Source organism: Rhinoderma darwinii, chromosome 2 (assembly GCF_050947455.1).
Source record: "Rhinoderma darwinii isolate aRhiDar2 chromosome 2, aRhiDar2.hap1, whole genome shotgun sequence".
In the NCBI taxonomy this organism is placed as follows: domain Eukaryota; kingdom Metazoa; phylum Chordata; class Amphibia; order Anura; family Rhinodermatidae; genus Rhinoderma; species Rhinoderma darwinii.
In genome coordinates this window covers 81641158-81664356 of record NC_134688.1, presented here as the reverse complement: position 1 = coordinate 81664356, position 23199 = coordinate 81641158, and the positions used below count along the sequence as shown (strand labels likewise).

Here is a 23199-nt window from a genome sequence, read left to right as displayed (position 1 = left end):
TACGTCTTAATGTATACACCTCTTATTGTTCTTGTCTGCTCCATCCACACCCTATACAATCACATTCGTCCACAATACAGGCAACAATCACTTTGGCACAATGCTGTGTTTATCCCATAGTCATGCATACTTATGCACATCACTCAATCAACCTTCAATGTTTCATCGAGTGACTGGGATGCTGTGCTTGAGTATAGTTACCATGGATGAAAAATAAATTCAATCCATCAGGTTCATTCCATTAGAATTTTTTGCACAATTGATTCAGAGAAGCAGAATATATAAGCCCCATGAGTCATGCATAGAGATGGAAAAATTTAAGTCCGCAAATGATAAACTCAGATTTATTCCCTTGATTATCCTACCTATGTCGTGATTTAAAGAGGACCTTTCTCTTGACATGCCTATTTTAGTAAATACTTATATTCCCTATGAAAAGCCTTGGATTTAGATGCCAAGTCGGAGTTTACCAGCAGCAGGGATATACAAAAATCACAACTTGGACTTTTAACATGCAGGAGATGTGACTTAGCCATTTGGTGAGACTTGTTCATGAATATTAAATTCAACTAGAAGCAGCTTAGTGAATTAGTGAATATACTGTGGCGCTATGAGATCAATATATATATTTGACTAAGGAATAGGATCGACAGTTTTTTTGATACAGAAATAATAAAACTATTAGGGTAAGTTCACCTGTAGCATAAATACGGCGGATTTTCCGCAACGTATGTTGTAGCAGAAAATCCGTAGCGTAATACAGTAGCAGCAAAGTGGGTGAGATTTGAACAAATCTCATACACACTCTGCGTAAATAATGAGCGTAAAAAACGCTCAGAAATGGTCCTGCGGTGCGTTTTTTGAATCTACAGCATGTCAATTGTTTTTGCATAACCGCTGCTTATTTGTTGCGATTTTTGCGGCAGAAAAGCTGCGATTCCACAGCAAATATCTCTCCAGGGCGGATACGCTATGTACTTTTACGCAGCATATCCGCCCTTTGTGAACATACCCTTATTGTGGTCATTTTGTGTTTGATATTAGCTCAAGCTAAATTATTTTCCCAAGATTGCGCCCAAGAAACCAGGCAAATTGGGCCTAGAGGCTGAAGGCTCTGATTGCTGCCACATCTGGACAATCAAATTTCTGACAACATTATACATTGTACCCTGGGGATTGAAGTTTTATAAGGTCAGGATCAGGGACTTAGGGGAAATACCGTGGAATGTCCATTGTTTCGGGGATGCCATGAAGCCACTTTGCCTTGAGCTGGGTAAAAAGATTCAGGACTAGGTCAAACTGTACATTTGTCCTGGCTTAAGGAAAACCTGGCTACGGTTCTGCCATGGGCACCTTGAGTGCTGCTAGCATGACTTTAAATAAAGATCAATTGGTAAGGAGCTTTCTATGCTCCACGGACAGATCCAATACCTTCCAAGAACTGATTGTGGAACAACAATTGATAATGACGTCCATAGTTATAAAATTATCAAATTCAGATTGTAGTTTTAATCCCTGTTTATTCTTTTTCATTTGTACATTTTATAATTACATAAAAGCTGATCACTACTACAAATATCCAGTATGTAGGAAATATGTCATACTCAGTATTGTTTTCTGTGGGTGTAGGATCCCGACCGTTCACTAATTCTTGTCTTGTCTTGTTCTCAACTTTTTTCCCCTAGAATTTAGAATTGGTCAATAACTTTTCACACAGATTTACCTTGCACTTCATATACTAAAGATATAAGTAAATCAGATGAGCTCAGCGTTTTGATTGCTAAAAGGCATACCAAAACCATTATTGAGGTAAGATGATGCATACTCAGCACTGTGACCAAACCCTTGTACTGAGACAAATAAAAGGGGACGTTCAGACTGAGCCATTTACTCTGCCTTTGTTCTGTGCTCAATCTCAGCATCGCAGATCCACAAGGACCATGTCTGTGTCTCGCCAAACCACATACTCTGCTAGAGGAACAAAGAACTTCAGTGCTGCTTCTGCTGTTCAATCAGGGGCAAATCGTAGCAGCTTTAGTTCAGCTTCAGTCAATCGCTCTTGCTCTGGAGGTGTAAATGCTGCCCGGGCCAGCTCTGGTGGCTTTGGTAGCAGAAGTCTGTACAGTTTAGGAGGAAACAAAAGAATTTCCATTCCTACAAATTCACAATCCCATGGCGGAGTTGGATCTGGATTTGGTGGTGGTGCTGGCTTTGGATTCAGCTCTGGGTTTGGAGTCGGTCAAGGATTTGGTGGTGGATCTGACTTTCCAGTATGTCCCCCTGGGGGAATCCAGCAGGTTACTATTAACCAAAGTCTTTTAGCTCCTCTAAATTTGCAAATTGATCCAACAATTCAGAAAGTGCGAACGGAGGAGAGAGAGCAAATCAAGACTCTTAACAACAAATTTGCATCCTTCATTGACAAGGTAGGGTGTTACATTTTATTTTCACTATTTCTCCATAGGTCAATCATGATAGTAAATATTAATATGTTTTATATATATATATATATATATATATATATATATATATATATATGTATATACACATTACTGATGACCTTTGCATCCGTATTTCTGTCTCTCTCTTCTAGGTCAGGTTCCTAGAACAACAGAACAAAGTTCTGGAGACCAAATGGAACCTTTTGCAGGAACAAGGAGTTAAGTCAGTGAAGAATAACATAGAACCCCTCTTTGAGGTTTATATTAATCAACTTCGGCGGCAACTGGACAGCCTAACCAACGATAAGGCTCGCTTGGATGGAGAACTGAAACATATGCAGGATGCTGTAGAGGACTTCAAGGCCAAGTAAGTCAGCAAAGATATTCGTCACATTCAACACGTACTTTTCATATACAATAATGTTGTATTTGTAAGTTGAAAAGAACAGCCAAGACAAGCTACAAAACATCAGTGATAAATAACTCACTAAGTGGTATACAATGGTTCTGTTTTTGAAGTATGGTTTTCTTTACCAGGATATGCAATTAATGAGGGTCACTACAGAATCTTGCAGTAGATTACACTTTATCATCTTTAATAATAGCTAGTGTTTTCATTGAACATGTTTTATATAAATGTTTTTGTTCCCGTCAGGTATGAAGATGAAATCAATAAGCGTACAGCCGCTGAAAATGAGTTTGTGGTGCTCAAAAAGGTATGTCACTTGTCATTTTATGTATATCAGTATTATGTCATTTACACCTGTGTGAGATCCTAAAAACAAGTGGATCTGTGCTCTTTTTAGGATGTTGATGCTGCATACATGAATAAGGTGGAACTGGAATCTAAAGTGACTAGTCTGACAGATGAGATCAACTTCCTGAGGGCTTTGTTTGAAGCAGTAAGTCTCAAATTTTTAAATTCCTTTACATAATTATTGTGAAATATACAGTATGCACATTTCCTTTTTTTCCAAACAACCTGAACTTTTAAGAACATATGTACTATTCAAACTCGGCAGTGCCATGGTGGCACTTTGTAGAGCCAACTTTAGAAATTATCAGTAGGTAGATAGGGCTATAAAACTGTTAGAAAAATCAGTTGAGTGCAGTATAAATTAGATCTGTTAAGTTATTAGATCTCTTTTTCTGAACTTAACCTTGAGTACTCAACTTCGTGGCCTAAGATAGTAGTGAATCATCATAATGGGTACCCTATTATAAAGTAGTTTTGTGAAGGCCTACAAAAGTAGATATCTAAGATAACCACATTGGGTAGCAGAACCTAAAAAGCCAGAATCTATTTTTTTTCCATATTTGCTAGTTGAGGACTTTTATTTTAGGGGTAGTTTAAAGTTTTAAATTTTTTTACTTTCAGATACAATTGAAATTTTGACCTTTGTTGAACAGAACATAGACTCTGACATTGAAAACTACTTGACTGCGTCTAACTAAATTCTAAAACTGGATCAATTCACATCCATTACAAAAATATCAAAAATTTTAGGAAAAGGGTGGACCGGTTTCTGAGGCGTAGCTGAAATCTCCTAGGCCCCAATTCAAAATCGGCATCCTACCTACCGCGTGCCATTTGTCTTCTTATGTGTCAGAGGAGCCCTTGGGCTCCTTCAGGCACCAGGACCAAGGTGCATCTGCTCCCTCGGCATTCAATACAGCTGGTCCCTATAAGGGTATGTCCACACGGCTTATTTTCAGCCGTGTTTCGTGCCATAAACGCCCCGAAATAACGCTAAAAATATGGAAGCTGAATGACTCCAAACATCTGCCCATTGACCTCAATGGGAAAAATGGCGTTTCGTTCCGACAGGGCGTTTTTTTAAAACAGCGCATAAAAAAACGCCCCACAAAAAGAAGTGCATGTCCCTTCTTGAACCGTTTTTGGAGCCATTATTCATTGTCTCAATAGAAAAACAGCTCCAAAAACGTCCGTAAAGAACGCATCAAAAAATGCTTTCCTTTGAAAACAGCTACGTATTTTACAGCCATGTTTAGTTTGCCGTGTGAACATACCCTTAGGATGTATAGTAGATATGGCATAATCTGATGTGAAGTGTATTGCTCATGTTAAGATGGTTATCTAATAGTGGGATCTGATAACAGTAAACACAGACTTCCAGTCAGGCAAAATCTTTCAAATTAGGAATGCAATTATGTGGATTGCCAGTTTAGAGTTCAAGGACCTGCTAGATGTATGGTTGCCAAACAATGGATTTATTACTTAAAATCTTTAGATCATTGTGATAAACTTTTAAGTTTCAAAATTCTTTATTTTGTCTTTGTAATACTCAAGTTGTTCTCTAACTTTTAGGAACTTGCCCAAATGCAAACACAGATCTCAGACACTTCAGTCGTCTTGTCCATGGATAACAATAGAGATCTAGATCTACATAGCATTATTGCTGAGGTCAAGTCTCAGTATGAGGAGATTGCCAACCGAAGTCGCCAAGAGGCTGAGTCTTGGTACCAAAGTAAAGTGAGTGAACAGTTTAAATAGCACTTTAATAATATCTGCAAGTCTGTCCAAAAACAACGAACTAGGTTATTAATGATAGCTTGACCAAATGGAATATTTTATTTCAGTATCCTGAGCATTCTCTGACTAATTGATAAATTATCCATATAAACCAAATAGAAGAAACACAAATCATAACTAATGCAAACTATTCTCTAGAGCTACTTACCAACAACTAGCTAGGGTTATTGTAAATTCTGCATGTAATTTCTACTAATGTCTACTCTTCCTACAGTATGAGGAGCTCCAGGTATCTGCTGGAAGACATGGTGATGATCTGAAGAGCACAAAGACTGAAATTTCAGAGCTCAACCGTATGATTAACAGGCTGCGCTCAGAAATTGACAACGTGAAGAAACAAGTAAGTAGAATAGCTGTGGGCATTATCGTAATAGTAAAATACGTTCTTCTACATGGAGATGATGAGCTATTGTAATGTCAAAGCTCAAAACTGTAATTGCATTTGTTCACTCTTCTCGGAATAAGAATCAAGCAATTTATGGATTGTCCCTTACATTACACAGATGCCGTTCTATGACATAATAATGGACTTTATAATCCTAAACTATGCTAAAAACCAAAAACGTTCATTTCCCAACAACCCATCTTCTACCTCTGTGAAAACGTGTTTTTTTCGAGCAAATCATGTAACCATTTGTATAATTCATCCATTCTGGTCATACAGTTGGAGCAACCATATGGTCCAAAGTTACATTCTTTCATTTAGTTTATAGATGTGAGCACTGTCAATTTACTGACAGGTCCTATTTTTTATGCCTCTAGATTGTCAAACTGCAGACCGCTATAGCTGATGCAGAGCAGCGAGGAGAGCTTGCATTGAAGGATGCCAAACAAAAGCTTACAGAGTTGGAGGCTGCTCTACAGAAGGCCAAACAGGACATGGCTCGCCAACTCCGTGAATACCAAGATCTGATGAATGTTAAACTGGCTCTAGATATTGAGATTGCCACCTACAGGAAACTGCTGGAAGGAGAGGAGAGCCGGTAAATATACTTCTTGTTGTCAATGTATCATCATTTTATTTATAATTAGACATATTTGAGAAAATGTTATATACATTGAAACTTTTGTATTCATTACAGGTTGGCTGGAGATGGTGTTGGACCAGTAAACATATGTAAGTGTCAGTTTTTGAGCAAAAATTATTTTTTTATTCCATCAACTATCTGAATAACTAACAATTTGACTTTTGTTTAACAGCTGTTGTGAGCTCAAACTATGGTACCAGTAGTGGAGCAGGTCACAGCTATGGATCTGGCAGTGGTTTCGGTGTTGGCGGTGGAAGCGGAAGTAGAGTTAGCAGCGGAAGCGGATACAGTATTAGTGGGGGGCAAGGAATTGGTGGTGGAAGCTTCAGTGCAAACAATTTAAAACCAGCTGGCTTTTTTTCTGGAAGTGGCAATAATTCCAATGTAAAAATTGTATCAACAACCTCCACATCCTCAAGGAAGTTTTAAGATCCTTAAAGAATTGCAGTATTATAATGAGGATTTTAGCCCATTAACACATTGAATGTTTTGCCACAGAAACATCATGAGACCTATAAGCCACTTTCTGTATGTCTAATATCCTAAATATAACAGAAATTATGTTTTAATTCTCTATAAAATTATTGGGATTTTTTTGTTTTGCTTCATTTTGTTATTTTTGCTTAAAAAGCTTAACTTTCTTGAAATTCTTCAATAAAAATGCATTATTATGAGTATGTATTCACACTAGTTTTCTTTTACTTATGTGAAAGCTTGGTCATTTATCAAATGTATGATATTGGATAGTAAGCTCCAGTAAGGCAGGCAACGAATCTAAACAACACATAATGTCAGTTTTGGACTAGGTTTCCTTGGGCCCTTCAGAGAAAATGATTCTTAGATCTTATCATGTTGTCACAAAGGGCATCAGTAAGGTCTAATGGGTTATTTTGGAATCAACTCAAAAGAAATTAACCCTAGTGGCAAGTGATTAGCTTCAATGTCAACTCCAAATGAGGATTTCTTCTGCTGGAACTTTGGAGCCCGGTTGTATTAAGGGCCCATTATTGTGTCAGAACCTGGTCCAACCGAAGGATCCTTGGGTAATCATTTGGGCCAGTCGAACCCTGCATATTGCACAATATGACATCATATATAATTTCTTGTATATAGAAATATTAGCAACAGAACCGATTGCTTGAATACCCCTTACAATACCTTGCTTGCTCATTTACACTAATATTTAAACAATTCCCATGTGGTTACACAAAAAAGCCTTTCCTCAACTAATGCAACAATGACACCATATAACATGTTATACATTATTTAAAAAAAACACAATATGACACAGTAATCTTTAGAGATGACTGCTAACAGACTAAATAGTACTGACTGTACTAATAACCCATTGTCACAGATTAAAGGGATTGTGCACTAATCCCAGTTTGTGAGAAGGTTCCCTTGACAATAAACTGATCAGAAAGTGTCCTCCTGCTGGGACCCCCAGCGATCAGTTGTAATCTGTGTGGAAACCTGGCAGAAAGTGGTTTTTTTTCCCTGCAGCGCCACCATAGGGGAAATTATGTATTACACTGTTTTCATTCAAATCCATGAGTTGTTTCTGTAATGCAGGACAGGTCCTCCGGAGCCAATCATGCTCTTTGCAGCAGCTCTCCACTCATGCTCCCTCCTGCCAGCACCATTTCCCTGTGAGGATCTTGAACAGAGGATCTCCCTCTATTAAAACTCAGAATTCGGTAATGAGGTATATGAAAATGGATTTTTTTAACTCAACAACCACATTTAAATGGTCCTTACTTATACAGTACATAGCAGAATATCAATAGTATCTCCTTGCCTCTATTTCTCTCTTCAGTCTATGACATTGTCTTAATAAGACATAATATGCTACATAATCAACTACACTTATTAAAAGTCACAAAATAATCATATACAGGATACAACACTAATATGACAGATGTAAGATCCTATTTGATTGGTTCCTAAAGCATAACTAACCTTTCAGGTGACTCTTCAGAATAGTCTGTCATTTGTGTGTACATAAAGACTAACACTTTATCTAACCATTATATGACTTGTGTCTTGCAAGTTATACAGCGGTAATGAGCAGTGTATCTGTGAATCCAGCACTGGGGATAAATAAAACACTTACTAGAAGCGGCCATTGTATCAGAGTCGTGCACGCCCCGGGATGTAATATGCACAAAAACCGTGCTAACCGGCACAAATATTTCTAAACTTTAAACTTTAATCCCTGATGATGTATCACGTGTACCTGTGATACTGAAACGCGTAGGATTAATCTATCAGCAAGTGGCCTCAGAGCTGTATACAATAAGGGGAGATTTTGGTCTGTAAATGGAACTTGTAATAGACCATCTCTGTTTCTGACCACTTGTCTGAGCCTGTTATATTTGTATGTGGGTTTCATGAGCTACTTTTAACAATTTATCAATAAAACGGATTCCTTTAATCGTTCTTATCAGGCAGTGAATCTAGTAATTAACGGAACGTAACATTAATATCGAAGTACATAGTTACTTACTAGAAGCTGTAGCAGCGTCTCTGGATGTCTTTCTGCCTCTTGTCACGGAGCGGGTTAGTGGACCCACTAGGCCGCACCGCCGTAGTGGGGAGGCAGCTGGCCAAACCACAGGAAACACCAGAAATACAATGTCCCGCACAAGGGTACCTGGATAGTCCAGACGGTGGCCGCAGCTCTGGCATAGATAGAGAGGGTTGCAGCAGACAGCGCCAAACCTAGCGGATGTCACAGGAGCCGCAAGTTGCGCCAGACATGGCGGATTCCTCCGGACGTGGCAGATGACACAGGACGTGGCGGATTCCTCCGGACGTGGCAGATGACACAGGATGTGGCAGATTCCTCTGAACGTGGCAGATGACACAGGATGTGGCAGATTCCTCTGGATGTGGCAGATGACACAGGACGTGGCAGATGACACAGGACGTGGCAGATGACACAGGACGTGGTTGATTCCTCCGGACATGGCAGAAGACACCGGATGTGGCACGACTTGATACTAAAGCACAGCACGGGAAACAGGAACGGGGAACAAGGCACGGGTGTAACAACAGGAACGGGAAACACTAAGGGACCATTTGCAAGACAGACTGGGAAAACTAACAATGCTCAGGAAAGGATTATAGACCAGGAAATCGTGGCAGTTGATGAAGATGACTTCCTCCTATTTGCGTGCGCTGGGCCTTTAAGACCGGGCACGAGCGTGCGCGCACACCCTACGGGACACAGCCGAACGGAGCGGAAGTGGGCGCTGGCGTCTACTAGGAAGGAGATGGGGACCAGAACTAACAGATCCATGGCTGCGGGCATCGGGAGGTGAGTAAACCTGACGGCCCGCGGCCATGAACGCTACAGTATCCCCCCTCTTACGCCCCCTCTTCTTGGGGCCAGAGCGAGAGAGGAACTTTTTAATAAGAGCAGGAGCGCTGAGGTTCTCTTCTGGCTCCCAGGACGTCTCCTCAGGACCAAACCCTCTCCAGTCCACCAAATAGAAAGTCCTTCCTCCTACCCTTTTGCAGTCCAGGATCTCCTTTACCTCGAATACATCGGAAGGACCGCTGGGAGCAACTGTGGAACTAGAAGTCTTGCTGTAGCGGTTCAGGACCACTGGTTTCAGGAGGGACACATGGAAGGAGTTAGGGATTCTGAGGGTAGGAGGCAGCCGCAGTTTATAGGAGACAGGGTTGATTTGTTGCAGGATCTCGAAAGGACCAAGGAACCTGGGAGCAAACTTGTATGAAGGCATCCTCAAGCGAATGTTCCGAGAGGACAGCCAGACTTTAGTCCCGGGAAGATACTGAGGCGGCTCTCTTCTCCTAGTATCTGCCCTTCGCTTCATGCGATCTACCGCCAGCAAAATAGAGGACCGGGTCTGTTGCCAGATTTGTAGGAAGTCCCCATATGCAGAGTCAGCAGCGGGTACCTGAGATGAAGTCGACACAGGAAGAGGGACTCTGGGATGTTGACTGTACATGATGTGAAACGGAGTGGAAGTGGTGGACTCACTTGTGTGTTTGTTGTTTGAAAACTCGGCCCATGGAAGAAGCTGTACCCAGTTCTCGTGCTGTGAAGAGATGAAGTGGCGGAGAAAATTTTCCAAGATCTGGTTGATCCTCTCAACTTGCCCATTGGACTGGGGGTGATAAGCTGGGGAAAAGTCCAAACTCACATCCAGGAGTTTACAGAGGGCTCTTCAGAACTTAGAGGTAAACTGAACACCCCGATCTGACACGATGTGTAGAGGCAAGCCATGCAAGCGAAAGATGTGCTGAATGAAGAGACTCGCCAGTCGGGGAGCAGAAGGTAGGCCGGTCAGCGGGATAAAATGAGCCATCTTAGAGAACCGGTCCACCACCACCCAGACAGTGTTACATCCTGCTGAGAGGGGAAGGTCTGTGACAAAGTCCATCGCAATGTGCTGCCAGTGGGCATTGGGTACAGGCAGAGGTTGAAGCAGGCCGGCAGGCTTGGAGTGAGTCACTTTGTTAGAGGCACACACCGTGCAAGAAGAGACAAAGTCCAGAACATCTTTAGGTAGCGTGGGCCACCAGAAGTGACGATCAATCAGGTCTCGGGTTTTACGGACACCAGCGTGCCCAGCAAGTTTAGAACTACGTCCCCAGCGGAGAATTCTTCTCCTGTCTGCCAACCGAACAAAAGTCCTCCCAGGAGGGATGTATCTAACCTGCAGAGGATTAGCAGTGACAATGCAGGACGGGTCTATGATGGTCTGAAGGGACTCCACCGTGTCTTCCGTCTCAAATCATCTGGACAGGGCATCGGCCCTCACATTCTTGTCCGCGGGACGGTAGTGGAGCACAAACTGAAAACGGGTGAAGAACAGCAACCACCTGACTTGATGGGGATTCAGTCGTTGTGCAGACTGAAGGTAATTAAGGTTCTTGTGGTCGGTGAAGATCAGGATGGGGTGAGCAGCGCCCTCCAGAAGATGTCTCCACTCCTCCAGAGCCAATTTGATGGCCAGCAGCTCCCGATCTCCAATGGAGTAATTGCGCTCAGTAGAAGAAAACAGTCTAGAGTAGTAGCCACATACTACTGCCTTTCCCTTGGAGCTCCTCTGGAACAGAAGTGCACCTGCACCAACAGAGGAAGCGTCCACTTCCAGAGAGAACTGCCGAGATACGTCAGGATGATGGAGGATCGAGGCTGAAGTGAAGGCTTTCTTGAGGCTAATAAATGCGGACTCTGCCTCTGGAGTCCACACCTTGGCGTTCACACCCTTTTTGGTAAGGGACGAGATGGGGGCCGTCAGAGAAGAGAAGTTAGGAATAAACTGCCGGTAGAAATTGGCGAATCCCAGGAACCGCTGTATGGCCCTTAAGCCTTGAGGACGTGGCCACTCCAGGACAGCTTTCACTTTCTCAGGATCCATCTTGAGGCCTTGATCCGAGATTATGTAGCCCAGGAAGGGCAGAGAACTCTTCTCAAAGACGCACTTCTCCAACTTGGCGTATAAATGCTTCTCCCTCAATCGTAGTAGAACCTGACGGACATGCCTCTGATGAGTCGTCGGATCTGGGGAAAAAAATCAAAATATCATCGAGATAAACAACAACACAGACATAGAGTAGATCCCGGAAGATATCATTAACGAACTCCTGAAACACTGCGGGAGCGTTACACAGTCCGAAGGGCATCACTAGGTATTCATAGTGCCCGTCCCGGGTGTTAAATGCCGTCTTCCATTCATCACCCCGGCGAATCCGGACTAGATTGTAAGCCTCCCGCAGGTTACATAGTTACATAGTAGTTACATAGTTTGTACGGTTGAAAAAAGACACATGTCCATCAAGTTCAACCAAGGGATGGGAAAGGGGAAGTGGGATGGGAAGGGGGAAGTAAAAAATTTCTACACATAGGAGTTAATATTTTTTTGTTCTAGGAAATTATCTAAGCCTTTTTTAAAGCCATCTACTGTCCCTGCTGTGACCAGCTCCTGCGGTAGGCTATTCCATAAATTCACCGTTCTCACAGTAAAGAAGGCTTGTCGCCTCTGCAGGTTGAACCTTTTTTTCTCCAGACGGAGGGAGTGCCCCCTTGTTTTTTGAGGGGGTTTTACATGGAACAGGATTTCACCATATTTTTTGTATGTGCCATTCATATATTTATACAAGTTAATCATGTCCCCCCTAAGTCGTCTTTTCTCAAGGCTAAATAGGTTTAGTTCTTTTAATCTTTCCTCATAACTCAGATTCTCTATGCCCCTTATTAGCTTCGTTGCTCTTCTTTGTATTTTTTCCAACTCCAGGGCATCCTTTCTATGAACTGGAGCCCAGAACTGGACTGCATATTCTAGATGAGTCCTCACTAATGCTTTGTAAAGTGGTAATATTACATCCCTGTCCCGCGAGTCCATGCCTCTTTTGATACACGACAATATTTTGCTGGCCTTTGAAGCAGCTGATTGACACTGCATGCTGTTATTTAGTTTATGATTTACAAGTACACCCAGATCCTTCTCAACAAGTGACTCCCCCAGTGTAGCTCCCCCTAGGACATATGATGCATGCAGGTTGTTCGTACCCAGGTGCATAACTTTACATTTATCTACATTAAACTTAATTTGCCAAGTGGACGCCCAAACACTTAGTTTGTTTAAATCTGCCTGCAATTCACAAACATCTTCCATAGTCTGAACTATATTGCATAGCTTGGTGTCATCTGCAAAAATAGAAATAGTGCTATTAATCCCATCCTCTATATCATTAATAAATAAGTTGAATAATAGTGGTCCCAGCACTGAACCCTGGGGTACACCACTTATAACTGGGGACCATTCAGAGTAGGAATCATTGACCACAACTCTCTGGATACGGTCCTTGAGCCAATTCTCAATCCAATTACAAACTATACTTTCTAAACCTATAGTCCTTAATTTACCCATTATATGTCTATGAGGGACAGTGTCAAATGCCTTTGCAAAGTCCAAAAACACTATATCCACAGCGGCCCCTCTGTCTAGGCTTCTGCTTACCTCTTCATAAAAACAAATCAGGTCTAGCTTAGAAAAATTTTTGGCCCCTCGTATGCAATCAAATAGCTCAGAAATGAGTGGCAACGGGTATTTGTTCTTGACTGTGATCAGGTTGAGTCCCCTGTAGTCAATGCAGGGACAAAGAGATCCATCCTTCTTTTTAACGAAGAAGAATCATCCAGCCCCGGCCGGGAGGAAGATTTTCGTATAAAACCCCTCTCCAGATTCTCCTTGATTTATGCCGACATGGATAGAGACTCAGGCAAGGAGAGAGGATATACCCGTCCACGGGGGAGAGAGGCTTTAGGAACCAGTTCAATGGGGCAGTCATAGGTCCGATGTGGAGGCAGCATCTCAGCCTCCCTTTTGCTGAAAACATCTGCATACTGAGCAAAATGGGGAGGCAGTCCCGCCAACGACTGAGGCAGAGGAGGCTTGACATGATGGATCTGCAACAGACAACGACCATGGCACTTGGAGCCCCATTGGAGAACCTCTCCAGAATTCTAGTCCAGGACTGGGGCATGTAGTCGAAGCCAAGGCAGGCCCAGCAGAACAGGATTGATGGCCTTGGGCAAAACAAGGAAGGAAATTAATTCAGAATGCAGGACTCCAACCTGGAGCTTCAACGGCTTGGTTTTAGAAATGATGGGATCCGGCAGAGGCAGTCCTTTAACAGAGGCAACAGCCAAAGACGTCTCCAGGGGAACTGTGGGCAACTGAAGATGATCCACTAGCTCTTTCTCGATGAAGTTTGCAGCAGAGCCAGAGTCAAGATAGGCAGAGACTTGATGCGTACTCTCGCCGGATGCCAGGGTCACAGGAATAGTAAATTTGTAACCGAATGCTCCGTTAGATTCCGTTCCACCTAGGGTTGTCTCTCCAACCAATCCTAGGCAAGGGGGTCTCTCCGGCCTCTGGGGACACAGACGCACAATATAGCCTCCACGGCCGCAATACAAACAAAGTCCAGAAGTGCGTCTGCGTTGTCTCTCCTGGGTAGACAATTTGACATAATTACCCTGCATCGGATCCTCTGGTGGGACGACTGAGGGGGATTGCAGGACAGCAGAATCCAGCCTAGGAAGTACTCTCTCCCGGAGAACCTCTTTGGAACGTTTCCGGATCCTAATGTCAACCCGGGAGGCGAGTAGGATAAGATCGTCCAGGGTAGATGGCAGATCGCGAGCAGCCAGCTCGTCCTTGATCCCTGAAGACAGTCCCTGCCAGAATGTAGCCACCAAAGCCTCGTTGTTCCAGGTCAATTCAGCAGCCAGGATACGGAACTGAATGGCATACTCGCCCACGGAGAGGTCTCCCTGGTGTAGGGTTAGCAAGGATGCAGCAGCCGAAGAAACTCTCCCAGGTTCCTCAAAGATCGAGCCGAAGGTCTCTAGGAAGCACTGCAAGTCCCGGGTCTCTGGTCCCTGATGTTCCCACAGAGGATTAGCCCATGCAAGGGCTTTGCCAGTAAGGAGAGAGATGATGAAGGCGATCCTAACGTCATCCAAACAGAAGGACCTGGCATGTAGTCTGAAATGGATCAGGCACTAATTCAAAAATCCCCTGCAGGACCTTGGATCTCCGTCATAGCGTGGAGGTAGCGGCAAGAAACACAGGGGGCTGGTACCGGTACAGACAGGAAGTGTAGCAGGAGGAACCGCAGGAACGGGTACGGTGGCGACTGTGGTTGGAGCGAGCAACCGATGGGCTATGGCATTCACCGACAGGAGGAGCTGGTCTTGTCGTGACTGGAGATCCTCCATCTCGGCCAGCATGGCTTGTGTCATCAAAGTCTCAGGTTGACCAGCGGGGTCCATGGCCTGGGCGTACTGTCATGGAGCGGGTTAGTGGACCCACTAGGCCGTACCGCCGTAGCGGGGAGGCAGCTGGCCAAACCGCAGGAAACCCCAGAAATACAATGTCCCACACAAGCGTACCTGGATAGTCCAGACGGTGGCCGCAGCTCTGGCACAGATGGAGAGGGTTGCAGCAGACAGCGCCAAACGTGGCGGATGACACAGGAGCCGCAAGTTGTGCCAGACGTGGCGGATTCCTCCGGACGTGGCAGATGACACAGGATGTGGCAGATTCCTCTGGACGTGGCAGATGACACAGGACGTGGCAAATTCCTCTGGACGTGGAAGATGACACAGGACGTGGCAGATTCCTCTGGATGTGGCAGATGACACAGGACGTGGTTGATTCCTCCGGACGTGGCAGAAGACACCGGACGTGGCACGACTTGATACTAAGGCACAGCACGGGAAACAGGAACGGGGAACAAGGCACAGGTAACAACAGGAATGGGAAATACTAAGGGACAATTTGCAAGACAGACTGGGAAAACTAACAACGCTCAGGCAATGATTAGAAGACCAGGAAATCGTGGCAGTTGATGATGATGACTTCCTCCTATTTGCGCACGCTGGCCCTTTAAGGCCGGGCATGAGCGTGCGCGCGCACCCTCCAAGACACAGCCGAACGGAGTGGAAGTGAGCGCTGGCGTCTCTTAGGAAGGAGATGGGGACCAGCGCTCACAGATCCATGGCTGCGGGCGTCGGGAGGTGAGTAAACCTGACGGCCCGCGGCCATGGACGCTACACCTCTCTCTCTCACTTTGCTCCTTCTCTCTTCTCCCCCTATCTTCACCATATACTTCTTTGGACAGCATGTAACCTTATTCCTCCATCCATCTTGTCTTGTGGAGATGGATTTAGCAGTAAATTCAGAGGGAGTGAACAGTTAGAAGGGAAGAGGTTGGGGGATAGCAAAGGAACCTCATAAATGGAGGCATTTTCTCTTAATAAGATATGTCATAAAGTTTTTTTTATTTTCTTGTACTATTAATTTATGCAAAGTTTGTTGAAAAGTTAGTGACCATTTAAGTGTAACTTAAGTATTGCACGAAATATTTGTGTTAATGCATTGTTTTATTGCAATAGTGGGGGATTATCATTTTAAACAGAAAGTACTAAGATATGTTTCTCACACTGTTAGACTGTAACTGCATGAACAAAAACAAATATTTCGAGATTTCTAAAACATCATGTTAACTAACCCTACATCTCTGGCCAATGTGAGTGCAGTGCAACCACCACAGGGTTAGACTGGGCCAATTGGTGTGCCAAGTTCTGCCACAACAACGGGACTAAACCACAACAGGGTTCACAGAGATTCAGCAACAGGCAACTCTATCTGAATCTGATCGCTGTTTGATGGGGTTTATCACATGTTTTTGGATATGTCACATATATGTCCTTTGTGTACAATGATAACATCAGAATTTACTTTGCAGTTAGAATTAACATGGACTATCTAGGTTATGTCTGAAGAGAGGGCAATTTTTTTATTTTAGTTAGCCCATGTATCCTAATCAGGGTCAGGGTTGTTAAAGAGGCTCTGTCACCAGATTTTGCAACCCCTATCTGCTATTGCAGCAGATAGGCGCTGCAATGTAGATTACAGTAACGTTTTTATTTTTAAAAAACGAGCATTTTTGGCCAAGTTATGACCATTTTTGTATTTATGCAAATGAGGCTTGCAAAAGTCCAAGTGGGCGTGTTTTAAGTAAAAGTCCAACTGGGCGTGTATTATGTGCGTACATCGGGGCGTTTTTACTACTTTTACTAGCTGGGCGTTCTGACGAGAAGTATCATCCACTTCTCTTCAGAACGCCCAGCTTCTGGCAGTGCAGACACACAGCGTGTTCTCGAGAGATCACGCTGTGACGTCACTCACTTCCTGCCCCAGGTCCTGTATCGTGTCGGCCACATCGGCACCAGAGGCTACAGTTGATTCTGCAGCAGCATCAGCGTTTGCAGGTAAGTAGCTACATCGACTTACCTGCAAACGCCGATGCTGCTGCAGAATCAACTGTAGCCTCTGGTGCCGATGTGTCCTCGCTCGTCCGACACGATGCAGGACCTGTGAGTGACGACACAGCGTGATCTCTCGAGAACACGCTGTGTGTCTGCACTGCCAGAAGCTGGGCGTTCTGAAGAGAAGTGGATGATACTTCTCGTCAGAACGCCCAGCTAGTAAAAGTAGTAAAAACGCGCCGATGTACGCACATAATACACGCCCAGTTGGACTTTTACTTTAAATACGCCCACTTGGACTTTTGCAAGCTTCATTTGCATAAATACAAAAATGGTCATAACTTGGCCAAAAATGCTAGTTTTTTAAAAATAAAAAACGTTACTGTAATCTACATTGCAGCGCCGATCTGCTGCAATAGCAGATAGGGGTTGCAAAATCTGGTGACAGAGCCTCTTTAACTTCAACTTTTCTACAATGTACTGGTGATTTATTTTTGTTTTATTTTCTTCAGAGTTTATGACGATTAATCAAGACCATATAATTATTTGAAAGTATAATTTTACAAAGTACAGTAAGCAAAATGGTCTGGATTTATTTGTCACCTCAGTATAATGTTTTGCATTCTCCGTCACTCTATTTTTGATTCTACACATTTCTAATTTCATGGTAAAAACCTTGTGGTATTTCTACAAATATGAAAATATGAAAAAAATAACAAGGAATTGGCATCTGCGGTATGGGAGTTGAGCCACATTCACTTCAATGGAGTTGAGATGCAATACCAGACATAACCCCAAAATGTTGCCATTTTTTTTATTTTTACTCTGCCTCTGCCACTTTAGAGGGAGGAAAAATTAACTATAATTTACGCCACAAACTGGTGTCAATTATAGCACAAATCTACACCAGCTCATAGCTGGCGTAGGTTTGACTTTCTGGTGCACAGCCACTCTGAGATGCATCTAATTCATTAAGACGCAATGGCTGTAAATTTACATTTCTTGGCTATTCTATTACAATAATCTATACACATCTGGGGAATGCATCAACTTTTCTATTCCAGTTTTCTGGCGTAGAAAAGTCGCAAATGGCTCAAAAGTTACAAAAATTGTGATGCCTTTACTACTGGGTCAAAGCATCTTCCAAACAGCAGATCTTCTAGAGTGTTTCTAGTAGGCAGTGGTTAGTACCTACTAAAAGTGGCCAAAGGTAGGACAACCTATAAACTGGCGACAGGGTCATGGGCAGTCAAGGCTCATTGCTGAAAAAGTTGATGCTGGCAATGATAGAAAGGTGTCAGAACAAACAGTGCATTGCAGCTTGCTGTGTAGATGGAGACCGGTCAGAGTACCAATGCCGACCCCTGTCCACTGCCAAAAGTGTTTTCAATGAGCACATGAGCATCAAAACTGGACCATGGAGCAATGGTAGAATGTGGCCAGTTCTAAAGAATCACGTGTTTTTTTACATCATGTAAACGGCCGGGTGCGCGTGCGTCACTTACCTGGGGAAGAAATGGCACAAGGATTCTGATAGGAAGAAGGCAAGCCGACGGAGCCAGTGTAATGCACTGGTCAATGTTCTGCTGGGGAACCCCTTAATGGCAGCAGTAATCCCTAATGACAGTGACCTCTATCAGCAGCATAATGCTATACTGCAAAAATTGTTCAGGAATGGTTTGTCGAACTTGACAAAGAGCTCAAGGTGTTGACTCTGCCTCCAAATTCTCCAGCTGTCAATCCGATTGAGGATCTGTAGGATGATATAGAGAAAAAAAAAGTCCAATCCATGGAGGTACCACCTCGCAGTTTACAGGACGTAAGAATCTGCTGCTAATATCTTTGTGCCAGATACCACAGGACACCTACAGAGGTCTTGTGGCATCCATGCCTCGATGGGTCAGAACTGTTTTGATGGCACAAATGGAACCTACACAATATTAGGCAGATAGTTTAAATATTATTGCTGATCAGTGTATATAAACACATACTATCTGGTCGAAAGTATGTGGACACCAGACCATCACACCTATATGAGCTTTTTGGACATATAGTACAATTCCAAAACCATGGATGTTAATATAGCTTTTTGCATCTATAACAGCCTCTTCTACTTGCTCTGTGCACAGGGGTACTGTCACGGGGCCCGTGAAATAAGTCATGGGATCAGCAGAGTGTGGTGTGAACCCACTTTGTCACCAAGGATTTTGACGTAGGGCTAAACCGGGGAGCGCAGTCTAAGGGAAACCCTGGTTTTCACCCTTGGAATTTGAGGCAGGGGAACCCCAGGTCGCTACCCCTTGAGTAGTCTCCCCTGGTGAAGGCCAACGTTAACAGAAATAGTGCAAACTCAAAGATAGTATGCAAAGTCAGATATAGCAAAAAGATCAGGGCAGGCGGCAAAAGTTTGTCAAGGGTAACTAGCCAAAGGTCAGAGCAGGCGGCAGAGGTTCATCATGGTTCACTAGCAAAAGGTCAGGGCATGTGGAAGACAAGGATGGTCAAAAGGTACCCCAGTTGTATCCATTTAATATCCAGATATATCAGCCACATTACCAACCTTAAGATTTGCACTTACCCCCACATAGAAACTGAGCATGCTGGTTAGGCACGACCTGACTTTTATGAATCCATGCTGGTTATCAGTTATTAGATTATTTACTGCTTGAAATTTTTCAGTTCATCCCTTAGAATATCTTCAAATATTTAACATACCACATATGTCAGACTAACCGGATGGTAGTTACCTGTACCACCTTTTTTACCCACCTTCAATATTAATACAACATCGGCCTTCCCCCAATCCTGACTCACTGACCCTGTTTACATAAAGTCTAAGAAGATGAGATATAATGGTCTATCAATTACCGTGCTGTATTCACTTAATACCTGTGAATGAATGCAGTCTACGCCAGGGGGCTTTCTCAATATTTAATTTGTTCAGATGGAGTTTTACTTCCTCTTGTGTTAAATAGGTAATGTCAGGTGAAGAACTTTTATTACTGTTACCCTGAATAGCCGGCACTGGCAGCTCATCAATGAACAATGGTTAAAAGTACGTGGTTAAGTACGGCCTCTTATTTGACTTTTACAATTATATTTCCATGATCATCTTTTAACGTTACAATATTTATCTATATTTTTTCTTCTGAACATTTATATATTTAGAAACAATAATTGTATTCATTTTTAAGTTGTTAGCTATTTTTCTTTAGCTAACTTTGCTAGCTTTATTTCATTTTTATATTTCCTATCTTTGTCTCTGGAATGCCTTTTCTTAAACCTCAGCCTCCAAGGCTTTAAATACTCTTTGTTCTTGTCTTATAGTTAGAACTTCCCTATTTAGCCATATTCGTCTCCTTTTTTTCCTTGACATTCTGTTACCAGAAGGTATATATCTCCCCATTCAATATATTTTTTAAATCTCCCCATTTAGTTACCGATAGTAATATCAAGACTGGCCTAGGTATCAAGTTCCCCTTCCGCCCTTGCCAGTCCTTTTATGTGTGATTTATAGGAGTGAATGTTTTTTCAGTGGAATAATTATATTCATTATTTGTGAGTAAAGTATAGCAAGCTTTGTAACATGATGACACTATTATTGTCGGTCAGTAAAATGTCTGTGCCCAACCCAACAAACTAGAGCCTGATTGTATATGTTTTATTTGACACATACTCCATGGCAATTAAACTGCAGTAACTTTATGAGTAATGGATGGATAATACCAAACAATAATGGATTCACCTGCACTTCTCTTCCTATTTTTAACTTAGATTGATCATGATCACTTTATACAATGTTTTTCAGTCTCCATGTATCACAGCTTTCTTTAATGGAGGCAAATGAGATTATAGACACAGAATACATAAAATCTGCAGCAAAATCTTAAAGAAAAACACTGGTAAGGCTATGTTAACACGCAAAGTCAAAAACGGCTGAAAATGACTGAGCTGTTTTCAGAGAGAACAGCCTCTGATTTTCAGCCATTTTTAAAGCTGGAAACGTTTTTTTTTAGGCTTTTTTGGAGTCATTTTTGGACCTGTTTTCCTATTGACACAATGAAAAACAGCTCTGAAAACGGCTCAAGAATTGGCATGCTCTTTCTTTTTACGCAGCTTTTTCTTACGTGCCGTTTTTTAAAATGGCATCGTAAAAAAAAAACCTGTCTAAATGAAACGCCATTTTTCCCATTGAATTCAATGGCCAGATGTTTGTAGGCATTTAGCTACCGTTTTTCAGACGTATTTATAGGCGTTTACACCCCAAAATATGCCTGAAAACACAGCGTGTGAACATAACCTAAATCTGTCACAGAAATCCGCGCCAAATAGGGCACTTTTGCTGCGCATATTGCTGCAGAAATGCTGCGGTTATTTTTTCATGGTGATTTTACCAGTGGAAGTAGTGTCAAGCATTGATTATAGCAAAGTACACGTGCACCTCTGGATTTCAAGCATTTTTTGCTGTGTTCCGCTGCGTTTCCACTGCATTTGCCTTTCCAGCATTCCAACAGCCATAGCTTATACATTTTTATATCCATGTACCTGTATGAGGTTGTGTTTTTATGACATTTTTTCTAACCATGTCCATGTGTCTTTTAGTCTGTACTGCCAACTTGACACAGTCTATATGTAAAATGTCACATGGTACTTAATTTGTTCCATAAAAACAGAAAATTTGTATTCTATACACAAATTGGTAAAAAAAAGTTTAATGGGTGCCCCCCCCCCCTACATAGCTACATTTGGGTAAAAATAACAAACACACACATACTCACCTTTCAAATCCCAGCAAACTCAGTACCGCTGTGTTGGGAGATATTGTATCAAACTTAAAGTTATTATTTCAGATTTTTGGTGCAGGATGAGGGTTTAAAAAAAAAACATGCTTTCACTCATGGCAGAAACAATTCACTTGGATTTTAGGGTATGCTGCAAATGTAAACATTTGCAGGAAGCTCTTTATGTGGTGCATTTAGGTAAGATTTTTTGCAGGTGACATCACCTTCAGCAATCCAAAGGGTGAAATGCACAGCATACCATTTCATGCCACACAATGACATACATACATTGGCCGTAATGTTTAAAAAATATAAACTATTTTGTCTTTTGTGTTGCCCACTGTGTACCGATGTAAACCTGCTTGGCGTATGCCAAAAAGGACACTATTTTGACATCCGCCGGGTCTATCAGTTCTCTCGATATGTAAGGGGCCCAGGGCCGCACCGTCCATGAGCCGAGATGAGCATCTCGCCTCAGGCGGCAGCCTGATGCCTCTCTGAGGGGGCAGCGGCACCAGTAAAACCAGCCGCCGCCACCCCCTCTGGCACTATAATTGCATAAGCTCCGTTCTCGGCTATTCAGAGCTTTTCAACGACGCAAGCGGCACAATGACTTCATCACGCTGCTTGTGTCTTTGAAAGTCACTGATTGGCAGGGTAGACTGACTTGCCCTGTCAATCAACGCATTTCGTTGTTCAGCCACAGCAAACCTGCTAAGAAGAGAGCAGGTCTGCATTGCCACTGGATGGCGTGGGAACGGGATCAAGCTGAGTATGTAAAGGTTTTTTTCTAATAAAAATGTGAGCGGCATTATCTACAGAGGGAGCTATATTTGAGGCACTATATACAGGGGTGGACTATATGAGGGATACTATATACAGGGGGGGCTATATGTGGGGCATTATATACAGGGGTGGGCTATATGAGAGATACTATATACAGGGGTGGGCTATAAGTGGGGCATTATATATACAGTGGTGGGCTATATGTGGGCACTATCTATGGGGGTGGGCTATATGTGGGGCACAATATACAGGGGTGGGCTATATGTGGGGCACTATATACAGGGGTAGACTATATATGGGGCACTATATACAGGGATGGGCTATATGTGGAGCACTATCTAAAGGGGGAGCTATATATAGGGCACTATCTACAGGGGTGGGGCACTATATACAGGGGAGCTATGTCACAATCTAGGGGTATGTGGACCCACTAGGCCGCTCCGCTGTAGTGGAGAGGCAGCTGGCCACGTCACAGTTTATGCAAAAGTCTATGCAAGTTTGTAGCACAAGGGTACCTGAAATAGTCCAGATGGTGACAGGGGCTCTGGCACGGATGGTAGTAGGTGCAGTAGGTTGCACCAGATGTGGCGGATGACAACTGGTGCAGTAGGTTGCGCCAGATGTGGCGGATGACAACGGGTGTAGTAGGACACGATTTCAATCACTAAACAGGCTCAGGAACAATAACACAGCACGTGATGCAGGATATAGGCAGCAGGGAACGGGAACACTGGAACGGGACAACACTAAGGAACCATTTGCAAGACTAACATGGGGATTACAAACAATT

At 43.0% G+C, this 23199-nt stretch overlaps 1 protein-coding gene across 1 annotated transcript; it reads left to right on the top strand.

Moving 5' to 3' along the window:
- Window positions 1–1940: 1940 nt before the first annotated feature.
- Window positions 1941–6452, top strand: LOC142740672 (keratin, type II cytoskeletal 5-like). The gene is made up of 9 exons (XM_075850084.1): window positions 1941–2426; window positions 2594–2808; window positions 3097–3157; window positions 3248–3343; window positions 4771–4935; window positions 5210–5335; window positions 5758–5978; window positions 6078–6112; window positions 6196–6452. The coding sequence occupies exons 1-9, from the start codon at window positions 1941–1943 to the stop codon at window positions 6450–6452; spliced, it is 1662 nt and encodes a 553-aa protein (XP_075706199.1).
- The last annotated feature ends 16747 nt before the right edge of the window (window positions 6453–23199 follow it).